The sequence below is a fragment of the Cyrtonyx montezumae genome, unplaced genomic scaffold, assembly GCF_038088225.1.
Source record: "Cyrtonyx montezumae isolate F1298 unplaced genomic scaffold, pur_monq_1.0 scaffold_6, whole genome shotgun sequence".
Classification (NCBI taxonomy): domain Eukaryota; kingdom Metazoa; phylum Chordata; class Aves; order Galliformes; family Odontophoridae; genus Cyrtonyx; species Cyrtonyx montezumae.
The window spans coordinates 12757812-12775020 of NW_027072067.1; the positions used below are offsets into that span (position 1 = coordinate 12757812).

Sequence of the window (17209 nt, forward strand, 5' to 3'; positions counted from 1 at the left end):
CTGCAGGGCCTCCCCAGGACTGGAAGGAGGGCAGGAAATGAGCGTGCTTTTACCAAGGGGTCTCCTGGTGTCAGAGAAGAGCTAAATGAGAGCCCCAGCCCTGCGGCGATGCTTGGGTTCTATGTGATGATTTACAGATCGAAGAGGCAGATGCCTGTCTCTTCCATCACCAGAAATGCTCACTACCTTCCTGCCTAGGCTGAGCAAATGCTCGAGAGCAAATCTTTTCACAAAAGCCTTGATGCGAAGCAAAGAGCTTATAGTGAAGTAGGCAGTCAAATCTGTGCTCTTGCTCTCCCTGACTGACACCCAGAATAGTAACAAAAATACTCATTTTCACTACAGCAGTGCTTTCTTTGAAGGGGAAACATTTTTCACTAAGGCTGTAGCTTTGCAGTATGTTCTCTTCCAATGATTAATGTAATCACACAGTTCAATCTCTTACATTTTATGTAAATGATGAACTTATAAAGTTTGCTAAGGGTTGGTGAGCAATCAGATGTTAAAGGCAGGACAAGAGTGCAGCAGAGACAGCCTCAGGTCACTGAGTAACCTCCTCGTCAAGCAGCTGAAACTGGCTGTCCCCACACCAGCTCTAGCATTTGCTCAGAAAGATCTCCCAACACAGACACACACACAGAGCGACACACACACACACGTACGTGTCTGCTGGCTGCAGATCAGCCGGCGTTCTCCGAGAAGCTAGCATGAAAAACCCATTGCACAACCCTGCTTTTCCAAGACCTCTCAACTCACCAGAGAACAGACCTGCTCTGTATCCTCCGTACTTGGATGACTGTGCGAGGGACAAGTGTTCCACGCTTCCCTGCGTGGATTCATACGAGCACACCAGCTGCTCTAGCTATAGGGCAAGGACCCCCTGCAAATTCAGCAGCTCTGCAGAGGCAGCTTACAGAGCCCTCATGAGCACATTACATCGGTGCTTTTTCCCCCTTGTTTTCAGTACTTCACAGTATCTCCCTCACTGTTTGTGATTTCTATACCTAACTCTTTGTAGCATAAGGTGCAGAGTATTCAGCAATGAAAATAGAAGAAATACATACTTGCAAACTGCCATCTGGTCAGGTTATGGTGGGCTACATATTTCAGCCTTGATTGCAAGCATGAGTGTAGAGAAACCCTTTCAAAAGCCTCTGTGCTATGGAATGATTTCCTGGCTCTAAGGAGATAATGGGACTTTCTTCTTGCATTTCACTGCAGAGATCTGAAGTGGGACTGCGGGAGGCTCAGTGCAGTGGACATTTATAATGAGCTGCCTTTCCTAGTCAACCTGAAGGCCTTTACTCAAAAGCAAAGGAAAGCCATGGAGCCACGTACTGACAGCATGCCCAGTTCCACAAAGGCTCTGATGGAGAGCAGCAGAAGGCCATGTCTTGGATGGGAACTGGCTGGTCTGAAATACTGGCCTGAAAACAAAACTATATTTCTGTGGACACGTAAGGTAAAAAGGAATTAGGTAAAATAGGTACAGGAAGGCAAATGAAACCAAGTATATCTCTGACCTCAGTTGTTCCTGCAAGTTCACTGCAGATCTGCCAAAGAAGAGCAGTTGGTCTGCCCAGGAGGTAAACGTTAAAGATGCCTCAACAATTAGTTCTGAACAGTGCCTCAAAGCTGTCATAAGGTCTCAGGAACAGCACCCCCTTTGCCTTCACACAGCATGTGTCACCCACTGTGTGCTTGCCGGTTCTTTCCCTTGCTGGGACTGATTGCATGAAGGCAGCATTTGCAACTCACACCTCTGTGTGCGAGACACAAGAACAAATACCAACTAGTGAAAAAAAACCCCAGAGTTCATCCTTTCACCAGAAGGACAAGGGCTTCTTGCGAAAAAATGCACCCACTTTCCTGCTGGAACAAAGCATTTAAATACTCAAGACTGTACGACGCGTAGATAATCCATCCTGGGCTTTTTGCTCGGAACTGTGATGCTCAAAGCATTCTGCAGCTGAGACTCCCCAAAGGGCAAAGCCCCTACAAGATAACTAAGAGAAGACCTTTGAAAAAGTGTCAAAGATAACTTGAAAATGATAGATATTGGCATACCCAGGGACAAAGCATTTTGACAGGCAAGTACCTCAGCCAAGTACTCATGTACATCCACAGTTATGCCACAAATCATTGAATGCCAAAATAATATCATCTTCTGAAAAAAAGGAGAAAGCAGAACGCACTGCTCGTGACTGCCTGAACGAGGTGGACAGTTACACTGAATTAACATCCTCTCTTTCATAACAGACAGGAAATACAAACAGATTCATTGCTAAAGCAGAACTTTGAAACTAAAGTTAATGCTAACTTCGAAGTGCAATTCTGCTTGAAGGAGTGGCTGTAAAAATGGCATTCTCCTACTCGAAAGATCTATTTCTTCTATGTTTTCTGGGTCACATCTGCTTATTTGAAGCAAGATTTTTTAGGATTTTTAATCTTGTTAGCCCGCAGACCAAAGACAGAAAATGGAAAGTGAGAGAGACTCCTGAACGCCAGCCACTTAACCCCACTCAAAGCAGAGGAGATGATCAGGTGTCAAGAAAAGGCCTGTGATTTGGCAGGCAGAATCCTTATGGATGCTGAGGATGCACATGAAAGAAAGGAAAAAACCTGGGTAATCAGATTCCAGGTTGCATATGGGAGGCTGGCTGCTGAACAAAATCTCTTTTCCTTGTAAACTGAACATATTTGGTGTGAAAAGCCCTGAAAGACCACACGTTCTTTTACACAGCAACCTCTGAGAGTGCAACACCACTTAACTTTGCCTGGAGAATCACAAAAAAGCAGGGAAAATAAATCTGGAGAAGTCAGCTGGTCTGAGTCCCTGGTCTAAGGCACAGTCAGCCTCGTGGTGCTTGCATAGTGACAATCTTTCCCTTTTAAGTCTGTTAACAGAAGGAAAAGTCCGTTCTTTTCCTTCACAGGACCCGACATGAGTTTTTAGAGCAAGCACAGCAGGGTTCAGCAGTGCTTCAAAACCTGTGAAATAACAGCAGCAATCTCAAGCAAATGCCACATTTTTATATTCACCAGCTCCTGAGTTCCATTTGGATTTCTCACAGGCCACTCATTTCTTGCTGGCTAACCCCTAGCCCTCCACATCTAGTAACTGGTTCTACTCGCTGGCTCATCACATTCCCTTTGGACTGGTCCCTCCTGCACCCCTAGAGCTGCCGGGGGCTGGGACCAGCTGAGCTGATGGGGATGCATCCCACAACCACCAGCCATGGGGGTGATGTGCTGCCCCTTCACAGGGTGGGTGGAAAAAATGAGTATTGGGAAAAATAAACACAGCAGTGACTCAGGTTTCTAGGGCTGTACTGAACATAGCAAAGTGAGGTTTTTGTTCTGAAAAGGAGCTATCTGAATTCAAAAGCAGCGCTGGGAAAGGCCTCTTAGGATGGGATCCAAAAAGCCATGCCAGCTAAGAAACTTCTCACATTTTCATGCTTCCACGTCCAAAGGCACACGGTTTGAACTGAGGCAGCAATGCATTTCAAAAAGCAAATATCATTTCCTTCATTAACTTGAAAATCTTGAAGAGATCAGGCCTTCTATTCTTAGCATTCAACTAGAAAACATAAATCACTTTCTGCATATCCAATCTAATGTTTGCTAATTCATCTCTGTATGAATCTCCATCCATTTGAACCCAAATTCCGACTGTATCAAAGGAGGTTTCCTTACTTTACTGGCTCCCATGACTCCCGCTCAAAGCCCCTGTGAATTGACTGTGCAATTGAGGACTCCATCAGATCGACATATCTAACAACAAGTGGAGCAAACAGGTCTTGGAGGTGTTTGTGGAACTTTCCATTGCACAAATTATCTAGAATAGATAAATAAAAGTATAGTAAGAAACTACCATTACTAAAAGCTCTGTAACAAACCACAGTGTGGCACTTCATTACACAACGAGTTTGTCAGCGAACAGAAAGAAACTCTGAGAACAAAACAGGAGCTGGCATCGGGCACCAACGCTCACGACAAAGACAGCAGGAATGGCATCTTAATGAAAACACATCAACAGACAACAAATCTTCTTCCCCATTAATGTCAGACTTACAGGTTACAAATACATTGTTACTTCCTGTGAATAAAATGGGTGTAAGAAATACAGCATGACAAACATTACGGCTTTTGCAGGTAGGAGGATGGTTTCTTATTCAGTTACTCACTACCATGACACTCTCAGAGGATGAGTCCCTGCTTCTTGAGCAGTGGGATTTGCAGGCATGAGCCTGCGTGCATTGGAGAAGCCTCATTTCACAGAGCACTACGCTTCTGAATCCCTCTTACTCTCATTTAATTTAAGTATTTTCCTCCCTTCAATTAACTGTTTTAAAGTAGGGACTGGTGTGCTCCAAGCTAAATAAATGCACTACACACATGTGAAACAACACGCACATTTAATGACGGTGAGATAGCGTACGTAATTCCCTGCTTGTCAGGCAGCCATTACAAGAGACTTGAGAAGATGAAGCAAAATAAAAGTTCAACTTCTCACCTTCATCTGAGGCATTTGACTTAAGGGGTGTCTGTGTGTGCACCAGAGAAATGCCTTTTTCTAGTGGAAGTGGGACCAAAGCAAGCCGATGCTAAGAGTCTGCACTGTGCACCTCTACCCAGCTCAGCTCTCTGTGCAGCACAGAGCAGTATTAGCAGTAACCTGAGCAGCCCACTGAAAAGAAACGACCAAAACACAATACATACAGTCACTACGGAGGAAATCGTTTAGAAGCTGAAAGAGTGGAAAGCTGTCCCACGTGTCTGGGGGTTGCACCTCTAACGCAGCATCCATATCCACCGCGAACAGCGACAGGAAGGTCTCCGCGTGCTCAACCATTAAGTCTGACCACCAAGCAAAGGCCTTGGTAGAAAAAGATAACAGAGCAGCATGTTAGTTGCAGCAAAACACTGTCACAGGTGCTAGGCCACATATCTTCAAAAAATTTGCATCCCGTGGAAACTACCTTTATTGTAAAGAGAACAGTGCTTTCCGGTGCTAGCCTGCACGGACAGTGCTAATCATGGGAATTAGGCACTGCTGTTTTCATACAAAGGTTTCTTGTGGATCTATTCAGGGCTCCACCGTAAAGGCAGGCAGGTGTGACGTGGCAGAGAAGGTTCTGTCTGTTCAATTTACAATAAATTACTTAATTCATCTTTAGTTATGCTAAGTATCAGGAAACAGCTAATTCTTGTTCTAAATTATAGACATTAGGGAGTTTCTTCACTGTGGGTGGGTTTTCTGCTGTTTTTCAGCAGTTTAAATTTTATTGGTCTTCACTGCTTCTATTTCTCTTAAAAAACTGCCTAAGACATTAAAATCTGCCTTAAATCCCCCTCACTCTTCTTTGGAAGTATTTCAAGCATCACCTGTAAAAGCCACTACAGCACTGTTCATTTTACACGGTCAGCTACACACATCATCTAAGTACACTACCACCTTCATTAACGCTACTTATGGGGAACAAAGCTCCATCATCAACATGCCAAGATTTAAAAATAAATAAATAAATAAAAAATCTACAAGCCTGCATTTTCAACGAGGCAGGAAAAAAATATATATCTCGTCTTGAAAACCAAAAAAAGATCAGTGAAGTAACTCATTCTCATGCACGTGGGTCCTTCAGACTCACTGGACGGGCCCTCTGACGTGACATTCACATCATACATGGCTCAGATGTGAATGATCCAGACGCATGCATGCGTGTTTAGTAATCACTTCTGGCTGGGAACATGCAATATGAGAAAGGCTGTCATTAGGACTATTAAGTGCTATTACTTGTAAGCGACAGAAAATTAGTCAGTGACTTAAAGGATCTGAGAAACAGCATCCCAGCACTCTGCAAGAGAAAGAAACCTCTAGCATAGGCGGAAGACTAGAGATAGAACAGAAAGGACTGGGCATAACACATTCAGTTCAGAGGAACTGAGTAAACAGGATGGACTTCAGCTTTCTTAGGGTTCAGTATTGATTAAATGATGTTTCCATCAGCAGAATGCCTTTGGTTAATCCTGTTCTACAGAGATGCAGAGAACAACTCCAGCTGTGGGTTCTCTTGGCCATAGGGAGGGACTTGTACCCCCAAACCAGTGCCATGGACCCCTATAACACTTCTATTTTGGACTGACTTCTCATCAGGCAGCAATGCTGTCAGGAGGTCTTTGGGACTATTTCCATTACTTTGCTCCCTCAAAATATAAAGCAGACTGATATCACCCTGCTATCATCCCATGAGTTGATACAAATTGGTGTTAAGACATGCATAGGTTGGATGCGACATGGGGCATTATGCACCCAGAGCACATCTGAGACATAAAATAACCAAATAATCCCCAAATTAATCTTAGTACTGGGCCAGCCCCATGGTGGGGGCATGGAAGAGATGAACTGTGCTGTGAAGCAACTCCGTCCCTGGGATGCTTGGGCAGCCCAATGTCTGCTACGATGGAGAGTCTGAGTTGGCCCCAAAGGCCAGTGGCAACCAGGGTCCTGGGGGTGGAAGAGAGGGGAGGCAAGAGAGCATCTTCTGAAACAAATCCGTCACAACCACTGCAGAGTCCTGCAACAAAACCTGCTTCCACAAAAAAAAAAAGAAAAAAAAAAGCTATTTTAAAAGAATGAGGAAGAAAAGCACATCATTTGTGGGGAAAAAAAAAAACAAACAGTCAAACCAGTCACCATTTCCCTTTTGGTGAGAAAGTCAAATTTTAGCTCCACATGTCTCCAGCTTATGTCAGGCTCCTCAACCTCCTCCTCCCTATTCTCAGAGATCAGGCCCTCCTGCAGCAGGAGCAAAAACACCACACTCTGAAGAGCTCCTTCAGGATGGTAACATTTCCTTTATTTACCATCTACTTACCTGCTTTACTTGAATGTAAAGGCAAAAAAATAAAAATAAAAAAAAGAGTGTTCTTTCTAGCCAAACACACCTATTATTGTATGTTTTACACATGGATACACATGTATATATGTATGACCTCAGGGAGTTAAAATACATATATACATATACACATATGTATACATAGAGAGAGAACACGAGTTCAGAAATACATGAAGACCACAGCCTATGGCATGTGCCATCAGCCATCCAGGGAGACAAAAATGGAGCTGGAAGACATCTGGTGAGAGAGATGTCACAATGGCAGAGACCTGCTCTCACTTAGGACCAAGGCACCACTGTTTCTTTTGCATTTGTGTCTGTCCTGTTTTGCTTCTTTCTGATGGGTAGGACGAATCCCACCAATCAGACACCATGCTTTTGGCCTCATGGCTTTTGAACATATGGTCTGAGTTTTGCTTTCTGGGTTCTCACTAGTATGTCTGCCTGGATGTCCATGTTTGGAAAAAAGGGGTGCATTTTAATTGAAAAAAGATCACGATTTTCAGAAAACAAGGCACTCCTTCAGCAAGTGATGCCATTTAATTCTGCTGAACATCCAAAACAGACTAAGGAGTCGCACCTTGCAGGTTGAACCTTCTCCCCTCCAGACAAAAGGACAAGAAGGAAAAAAAAACCCTCTCACCTGGAATAATTTGAAAAAAAAAAAAAAACAAAAAACCACCCATGCAATACCTCAGCACTTCTCACTGCACAGGAACAGAATAATGGGGCTGCATTATAAAGATGGTGTGATATATCAGCCGGGCCCTCATCTCTCTGTTCCTTTGGGTGCAATTCCAAGTGTGCAGAGAGCTGGCCCACTGCCTGAACACCACTGAAATGCCACAGAAACCCTCGGGACAGGAATTCAGTAATGTACCAACAGAGTGCTGGGCTTCTGGACAGAGATAAATGTCACTCTTCCAGGTCACCATTCAGAACAAGGGGCCAGGATGCCTTCTATCCATGCTGGCATTAACCTTCTGTCTCTAATCAAAGCCTTGTGACACAGAAGACGCTGAAGAACAGTTTTGAATCTTCCTCCTTGTGAGGATCAGAGCAGCGTAGCTGGCTGAACACCACGGGCCCTCTAGCTGCCTGCTGGCTGCAAAAGTAGACCGTTTTCCAAACAACTGGTGCTTTAAAATCAGCTTTTTTCCAGGCTGGTTGCACACACAGCCTAAGCTGGTGATGAGTGGAATGAAGCACTTGTCAACCTCGGGCAAGCTCCCACAGCTTGTGTGCAAGTGCAGTGCTTTTGCAAAAGCAGGGTTTTTTTCACTCTTCACCACGTACATTCTCTCTCTACATATAAATACTGTATATCCAGTACAAGGCACATACAGACAAAACCAGAGGAAGAACACTACCATTCTAGTCACTAGTGTAGAACTCAGTCCACCTCCACCACAGTGTACTATAGATCAGGTGAATGCAAAACAACAGAGGTAACAACAGGCTGAGGAGAGATTCCAGGCGGGTAGGGTTGTGTTGGGATGTAACTGCAGCGCTCGTAAAATATGCCCATTGCTACATGCATGGACTGGACTGCCACGCCACACTGACCCTCTGTGTAAGGCTACCAGCTCCACAAGCAGCCGACTGGGAGTTGCTGTTACATTCCTCGGTCAAAGTTACGGAAGCGAGGGCAAACCAGGTAAAATCCCAGTAGGAAACATGGCACTGAGAGGGCATGCACGAAATATGACAGGAGTGACTCGTGTCATTCGGTTTAGTCACATACCTCTTTCCCCTGCCAGGATCATCCAAGATTGAATGAACAGTAGAAAAACAGGGAGGAAATTTAAATATGCAAGCAGGCATTAGTTGGGTGTTGTGGATTGTTGTGTATTATCAATAAGTTAAGTCACACTGCAAATTTAATAGACACTGGAATGACTTTTTAGGTGATTGTGAAATTATTTACCAAACGCTCTTAACGCAAAATATAGTGAGCATACACAAAAAATGGGAAGGAAAAGAGAAAAGGGTGAATGAGCGTTACAATACCTACAGTCAAATACAATAACTGCTCGCTTTGATTTTTAAAACGATCAGCTTTCCAACCCTTAGCCAAGAGCACCAGATTTACAGCAAACACAGGGCTCCATCCTGCAGATACTTACACGGGTGGGCAATGCCTGGGTGCCCTGCGAGGTGGCACTGTCCTGGCAGCACTGCTGGCTGCCTCAGGCTCAGTCCTTCCAGGGTTGAGCCTCGGGGTTTTCTAACATCTGTTTGACCCTGACACGGTTTCAGCATTTTTAAAACATGAATCTTCCTGTTAAAGCACTTTGAAGAGTTAAGAGCAGTTGTTTTAGGCGTTAGAAAACTCAAGTGATCAGTACCGGAGATTAATTTGTTCTGACCTCTAATAACTGAAACATTCCCAGTTCACCAAGGCAGAAGAGGGCAACAGAGAACCAGGTGAGCTAATCCAGCAGGTTATCATATACCATGGGAGCTAGGGGAAACCCCTGGCAACAGCCTGCGTGCTCAGGAAGGGACAAGCAGCCCTTGTTCTCTTTTGTGGTGCTTTCACTTGGCACAGCTCTCACCGGCAGGACTGGTCTGCACCTGACAGTGACCCCCATTAGTGCTGTCTGGGGAAACAATCACGGCCCTCCCTGCCCTCTGAAAAAGCAGTCTTCCCGACCTGTCCCACGTGCCCTCACCACACTTCATCCCCATTACTGCCTTCTAGAAAAGACAACCCGGCACCTGTTCAGGAGGCATCCCACAAGCGCGCAAAGCCACCAGCAACCGACCGGACCCTGCTCAAGACCGGCAGGACACAGGGCACCGCTGCTCACCTCTGCGTGGTGCTCTTCGTTTTGTTGGAGGACTTCAATTACCAGTTCTGCCAGACGTATTGTGTCTTCTAACTTTTTAGCTGGTGTGACTAACCGGCCTACATTTTCTGTAGTACAAGAAGTCGAGTTAAAAGGCAGGCAGAGTGAAAAGCTCGACGTAAAGTAAGTAATTTTAGAGGTTTAAAAAAATCCCATAATATTCTACAGCTTTAAAGATCTTTTCATGCATATGTTAAATGCTTGTATAATTAGTACTGTGCAAACCAGAAAGCCACATTCGTTATTATACTATGAAAACACAGTGCTCCAGCTCCAAATTTCACAATACTGTCAGAGTTGTTTTGCTTCATGGTGAGGCAGTGGCACTTTATTAGCTCAAATAAGAACATTACATTCCCTAAAGACAGCATCTGGCCACTAATATATGAACAATATGTATCCTACAACGTAGATGATGCATTGCAGATCGTGTCTGTATGACTTAACATACTTTTAAGATCAATTGAAACGAATCTCTCCGTACTTCTAATAAATCATCAAACTCGAGCAATTTAAATGTCACCTGCTACTGGAAGCAAAAGCTGCAGGTCTGGCTTGCTCCAGGATTTAACTCCACAAAGGTCAAGGAGTTACGCATGCTGGAGGGAGTGGAGGTGGTAGCGCCCACTGGGCGCCCATACGTAAGATTTATATGGGAAGAGAGATGCAACTTTACAGCAAAAACCTTGCAAACAAACCGAGGAGCTTAAATCCTGGAGCTTGAGTTTCAGCTCTACCGAGTTCTTCTGCAGCGTTTTCTAAAGAGATTTTAAAAAATAATCAAACCACATTCTTCCAGGTAACTTATATTAGTATTAATATATTGCAGATGTGAGGTGCTAACAATCTGGAACGTTTAAGTTTTTCAGCTTAGAGTATTTCAACAGGAATAACGGGGGTGCAAATAAAATAGTGCCATTTTCATCGAACAACGGCTTGCACAGAGCTGGCTCAGTCCAACCAATGGGGCTTCTGGGACCTGACACGGTGGTTCACCTGCACTGGCAGCTTCAAGGAGAAGCAGAGCAGGAGTGCTGCTGCCTGGGACATGCCTATGCTGCACTGGGTCCCTGCAGAGATGTCCTTCTTGCTAATGATGGGCTGCAAACCCAGCTCTGCTGTAGCAGCTAGGGTGAGGAGCAGGACCATGCTTCAGGAGCTACATCAGCCAGCTCATAGCTCTCCACCTACGCATTGGCCTCTCTGTGAGACTTCATAAACAAGTGGAGTACCAGCCAAATCAGCGTGCTGCCTTTAGCGGGACACAATAGGCTGAACGAGTGCAACGAAGTCAAACCTAGAGGTGCATGAATTACAGCCCCTCCACCAGCAAGGCATTCACCACGGGCTGTCCAACACTAAGCCGGCAGCTCGGGTTATGCCGAAGCACAAGGCAGCTGGACATCTCAGACCAGACTCCTGCCTGCATCAGGTGTTTGCTAATACCTAAGCATTTAGGTTTTCTTTACTGACAGAACAGCAACTCGTGGTTGCACACAGATGTCTGACTTTGCTCCGATGAGTCTCAGGGCACAAATCCCAGCCTGCTGAAAGACTGGTGAGCTTTGCGGACTCCAATCTCCACCTTAGCATCTCGCCTGCTCCTACTTTTCACTAGATTTAACCTTATGGGCAACAAATCTCCCACAAAAAGGAGAATATTTCTCAGAGAGGACAGCGAGAGGGGCACATGGTGCTGCTGTCAGAGGAGCTGAGTAGGCAGGCCAGCTGAGATCTGGCATTGCAGGTGCTCAGCTCAGCTGAGAGATGCATCAAGGCAAATTAGTGCTATACTTTTGCTGATGGATACCACAGATAGGGGCCTTGGGGTTTTTCCTGTAGTTTCTCTTTCATCTCTGGAAACAATAACAAAAGAAACCCTCCCAAGTTATCTTTCAAATACTCCACTGGGCAAACATTGAAACTGGAGAACTAGTGGTTGACTTATTGTCTGTCTTCCTATCCAATCCAACACCTCAGTGGTTGCAAGAAGAAAACTCTTCCTTTTAAGCAAAGAGAACCCAAAGAAACGTCCCTCTGATTGCTTCTGCACCTCTGAAGCCAGGGGGAAGCTTTTCCATTGATCAGAGCAGCATCAGACTCATTCTGATTTGCAACACTGATCTGCTCTCAAATACAACTAAAAGACAAAAGTGTTAATAAGAACAACTGCTCAGAGATGCTGTCTTTAAAGAAAATATTGATGCTTATACAACTTTGGCAGCCAGCAGATGTCAATCTTAATTTTTTTTCTTCTTATTTTAAATATTTCCCTGGTTAAGTTACTATACATCAGATTATTCTGCTAAGATAGCTGGAGCACTGACAGTTACATGAAACATATACGATATACTTATCAAACATTTCATCCAACATCATGTAAAGCTCATACATATTTATAGTTTTCATGCAAAATGTTATGCAACAACAATGTTATTTTGTGCTGACGTTGATATTTGAAAATGTTGCATATGTCAGACATTGCTAGACAAAAAAATGTGGACATTTTGTAGTAAATGCTACCTCTAAAATCTCTAAAAGCCTACCACATCGCGCTAGGTGCTTTATAAAGCTGCACATGAGAACTAGCTTGCTAAGGCTAAACAAGCAACTGCCAGGCTAGAAAGCCACTGAATAAATGGAAGGAAAGACTATCACAGTACTTGGCGTCTGTTTGGCCATGCCTTTGAGCACATGATTTATCATGTTAGTCTGCGTTTGAGGAGATGCCGGCGGCCCAGCCGGTGGCTTAGGCTTGGATGGACGGGCTGCTGGCGCGTGACGGAGGGACGCCAAAAGTAAAGAGACAATGACGTCATAACAGTGACAAAAGGATGGAAACTTGGAAAGGAACATAAGCAGAAATGATCAAATAGACATGGAAAAAGCTGCTGGGTTTTGCTTCTTGGCGCTTGAGGGATTACACAGCAATGACACCGTTTGACAACAAAAATCCCAGGAGTCAGCAGATTCTAACATCCTACGGCACCGTGCAATCAGAAAGCTAAGCATCCAACACAAGTGTGGAACTGCACTTCAGGCGGCCATGTGGGAAACCTCAATTTGGGAAACTCAGCTAAAACACTGCAGTTCACAGAAGGCGATAAAAACGACCACTTCAAGTCAGTGCCCCCATGCTTAGGTACATTTAGCAATAGAATAACGAGCCGCAGGAATTAATTGCTTTGTAAATATCAATTACACGTTTTAGAATTAAACGTCACTGTTGGTTAAAGGGAGCTATAAAATATTCTTGTGCAATTTAAACATGTAAAAAAATCTGTCACTTAAAAATGTGTGGTTCCTGATCGTTTCCAGCTCATTTAATTATTTTCAACTTGGAATTCTAGTGGCTTTTATATTCTGGGTTGAATCATATATAAAAACTTGCCAGCTCTATCAAATATGTTACTTGCTATTCCAAATGTTAGAATACTGCAATCAGGACTTGACCCATCTGTCATATAGTTTACAATATCAGCATAGGAAAAATTCAAAGAAAATAGCCTTTCCCTTTACATGCACTCAGAGAATAAATTATGTACTGTGAATATATTAACACAATAGTTTCCATTGCATTTAATACCGTTTTTTAGCAGCACAGTGACTATTTTTAATAATTCCATTTGCAAAGGATCTGGCATATTTATCTGGACATTCCATTGCCAAAAGTCCTTGCCATTTTGATTGCATTTTCCAGTGGGGGAAAAAAAAAAGGGGGGGGGTTGGCTTGTGCAAAGTAGATTTCTGATTGCTTTTTAATCTCACAGAATTACAACAGTTATCGGAGCATAATAAAGGACAGTTGAGTAAACCATAAGTTAAAGAGTACGAGTTAGGTTTGTTCCTTCTCTCCATACACAGAGGTACACATGTACATGAACACACATACAATGCACACACAGTTTTAGCCTTCTTAGCTATGTAATGATTCAATTCAGGCTTCAGTTTTTTGACCTTTGTTTTGGTGTTTTCTGATAACAAGAAAAGCCAATCTATTTGCTTATCACTGGAGCCACCCTGATCTATGCTCAGTGTTCACCCAGGGTGGCTTTGTCCCCAGAAATAAAACCTCTCAACCTTAAGTGACTAAAATAATTGTTCTTTGGGCATTGGCCTAATGACTTTCAGCCTAATTTAAAACATTTAAGCAAGAATTCAGTTTCGTTACTCACTGATGGCTGCTGAGCAAACCACATAATGCTTAGGAAGTAGATTTTACTGCTGGCTTCCAGGAAAGCCCCACCCCATTGCACCTCTGTGCACCACAATCCAGAATCACCCCTAGATGTGAAGCCCACCTCTGTGCCACCAACCACCAAAACGCTCATGCTAAAAGAGACAGGTCCTAACATGGGCCTCAGTGGTGAACACATTTCAGCCCTCACTGACATCCAGCCCCCACAGTGTCAAACTGGCCTGATGTGCAAGTGTTCTCTGCCCCAGGTAGAATTCAGGAGCGGAGAAGGATGAGGAGGAAACAGCAAGAACTGCTGGTGAGATTCAAATGCGTCAGGCACTGAGAGCAAAAGCAGGAGAAGCTTATTTTTCCCTAAGAGCCTGGCAGAAGGCTCCTCTTAAAGCACCCTCCTGGACAAACTTATGCGTGAAACTGCATTTTACACCTCTGTCTGATACTTAAAACACTTGCAGAAATCTGAATGACATGGAAATAGTTTTGGGGTTGTACGTTGTGCTTCAGCTTGCAATGAGCGTAACAGGTGCATTATAAAACACTTTGGGAATGTGTATTGCATAAAACTCATCGCATGCAGAGCAGAATACACTCCAACTAGGTATTTCTCACTCAGCACCATGGCCTGTGTGAGATGGAAGGGCTAACGCAACCACAACACTGAGAACTAAACCTCACTAAGCAAGGACTAGTGCTGACTTCCCATGTTTCTCAAAAGCACAGGCACCAACTCTGCGATTCCTTGTAATAATTAAAAATATGAGCCCTGCCAGAGGCCTTGGTGTGTAAGTATCGTGTGCATCCATTTGAGAGCCAATCATGGCAATGATAGAGTTTCTGTTCTCAAGATAATGGTAAAGAATAATAGACACAGCCCAAGGAGAAGGCAAAGCAGCCTTTATTATCCTCATGAAATGATTTATGTGTGCCTGAAAGGGACTTCAGTGATGATAACTTTTTCTCAAACCAGGATGCACCATCATAAAATTGAGAAAAATTATTTGAAAAGGTTTTTCAACTTAGGAGACTCAGCTCTCAAAATTCAACATACTGAAATGAGAACGGCCCTCCTGACTTTCTGGTGATTATTCAGCCTAGAGAGGAGTTCTCCCGTATCCAAATTCTACCTCATGCCTCAGGCAATGAGTTGCTCTGTGGTTGGTAAGAGCCTTGTAGAAAGAATGCCACAGAGCAGATCACTGTGATCCCTGGCCCAATACTAACAACTCTGATACTGCTCCAAACAGTGCCTCATAAAGGGCAAGAGGGATGCTAGCAATTTGCCCAACAACTCGCTGTTAAACCCATCTGAATGCCACTACAATGAAACAAATAAAGCAGCAGTTCAGCAAGCAGACAAATATAGGCTGTAGTTATGTCTGAGCTACATTAATAGAAAAATATAAGATCTATTAACAACTTTATTCTCCATTCCTGCCCCCCAAACGGATATTTTAATGCATTTTGCATCCCTATTTATTTGGGGAATTTCACTTGGTTTTCTCACTGAGCTCTGTGCTTTATCACAGTTGCAAGTGGTGCCTGCTGAGTGGTGGATGGGCTGATAAATCCCACGGCACCTCCTCTTAGCCCAGGTTAGGTTAACGAACAGCTTGGCTCCTACAGCACACTCACTTAACATTGCAGATATGTGCAGGGAGCTTCCCAGGCTCTGATCCAGAAATAGGAAACACAAGTGATGTGAAGAGAGCACGGGGACTGTGACAGGGGCCAGTGAGAGTGCCATAACAAATACCACTGCTTGGCAGCAACCTGCTGTGTTGTGAAGTCAAACACCAGCCCCTTCTGCACGCAATTCCTCAGCCCAGGACCTTTCTGTGCCTGCTGGGTGAGCATGATGCACAAGAAGCTCTGCAGCTGGAGCCAGTTGCTGCTAACACTGCTGAATCCTCGGACTGAAGATCACAGAATTGTAGGTACAGGAAGGGACCTCTAGAGATCATCCAGACCAACTCCCCTGCCAAAGCAGGCTTCCTAGACCAAGTTGCATGGATGCTGGGGGACAAGCAAAAAATGCCAATTTTGGCCCCAACTCACCCCCAAATTTTTCCCCCAAGAGAAGCCGACTCCCCCTTCCCCCCCTCCCCGAGAACAAAGCAATGGATATCATGGGCTCTATCCACTCCCAAGTCCCTTTCTGTCTGCAGAGCTGCCCAGCTGGCAGTTTTGGCCCCATGCACCAATTTAACAGCCATCCCGGCCCCACATCTCCTTCGCTTTTCATCCCCAGTGGCACTGCAGGACTATATTCTACAGAGGCCAAAACCAAGGTGATACAAAAGAAGTAGTCAAAACCTAAAAAGCAAGTCTTATAACTAAACATAACAAATGGTCAAGCTGACAACTGTCACAGTAGCTGGCACCAGGTCTAAGGCTGTGTGCGCTCAGCTCCAGCAAGGGGAAAATGGCATTCATGGGAAAGGGATTCCCTCAGTGCCAATGAACACCAATGCAGTGCAGTGTATTCCAGAGTTCCTGTGCCTAAGGGATGGAGGAGTCATTATTTTTCTAAAAGAAAAATGGATTCCCAACTTCAAGGAACATGCAGACCAAGCACTTATTATTACGGTTAGTTTTGTCTGATTAGTAATTGAAACAACTCACCAACCTTTAATTATTTCAGAATAATGTTCTGTTTAGTGTTCTGCTTTAAATTCATATTTTTAGGTAAGGCAAGAGACTACGACTTTTCAGGAGAAAGGAAAACAAAGGGTGACATTTGAGTGTTAGTTTTCATTATCTTATTTTAATTCTTGCTTTTGGCAAAAAAAGTCAGGCCAAAACCCAGTCACTTTTGACTCCACCTGATCCGAGGAACTGGTTTCAAGTCGAGTCCTGGTGCTGACACTGCCCAAACATTTTTTATTTAAGACACTGGGAGAGATTTGTGGGCACAAAGCAGGACAGTCACAACCTACTGTGTCCCTTCACTCACTCTGAGCTTTGGGAAGCAGTTGTATTTTTAAACTAACTGGGCCTAGTCATGTCCTTCTCAATTCCTAAACTTATCACATGTGACAAACCTTAACCAGCAAGAGCGATGCCCAGTGCAAGAACTGTGCTCAAGACACAACAGCCTGCTGTGGCCATTGGAAATAGCTGCACTTGCAATGGCTGCATTTGCAACTTGAGTACTTGCACCTCTCATAGCTGTAGGAAAGAATTAACCTTCATTTCCCAAATGTTTGTTGCCTTATTAAAATCGGCTTTAGTGTCACGCTTTAGATCCTGGGGAAACT

The 17209-nt window shown here is 44.1% G+C and overlaps 1 protein-coding gene across 7 annotated transcripts in view; it reads right to left on the reverse strand.

Annotated features, from left to right (window-relative positions):
• Window positions 1-17209, reverse strand: part of CADPS (calcium dependent secretion activator) — a 170979-nt gene that overhangs the window by 36113 nt on the left and 117657 nt on the right. For all 7 annotated transcript variants that reach the window (XM_065749919.1, XM_065749921.1, XM_065749917.1 and 4 more), the window contains 3 exons: window positions 9716-9822; window positions 4726-4882; window positions 3700-3841 (listed from right to left, as the gene is read on the reverse strand). In XM_065749919.1, coding sequence (XP_065605991.1) covers window positions 3700-3841; window positions 4726-4882; window positions 9716-9822 — 406 coding nt within the window. The remainder of the gene's footprint in view (window positions 1-3699; window positions 3842-4725; window positions 4883-9715; window positions 9823-17209) is intronic.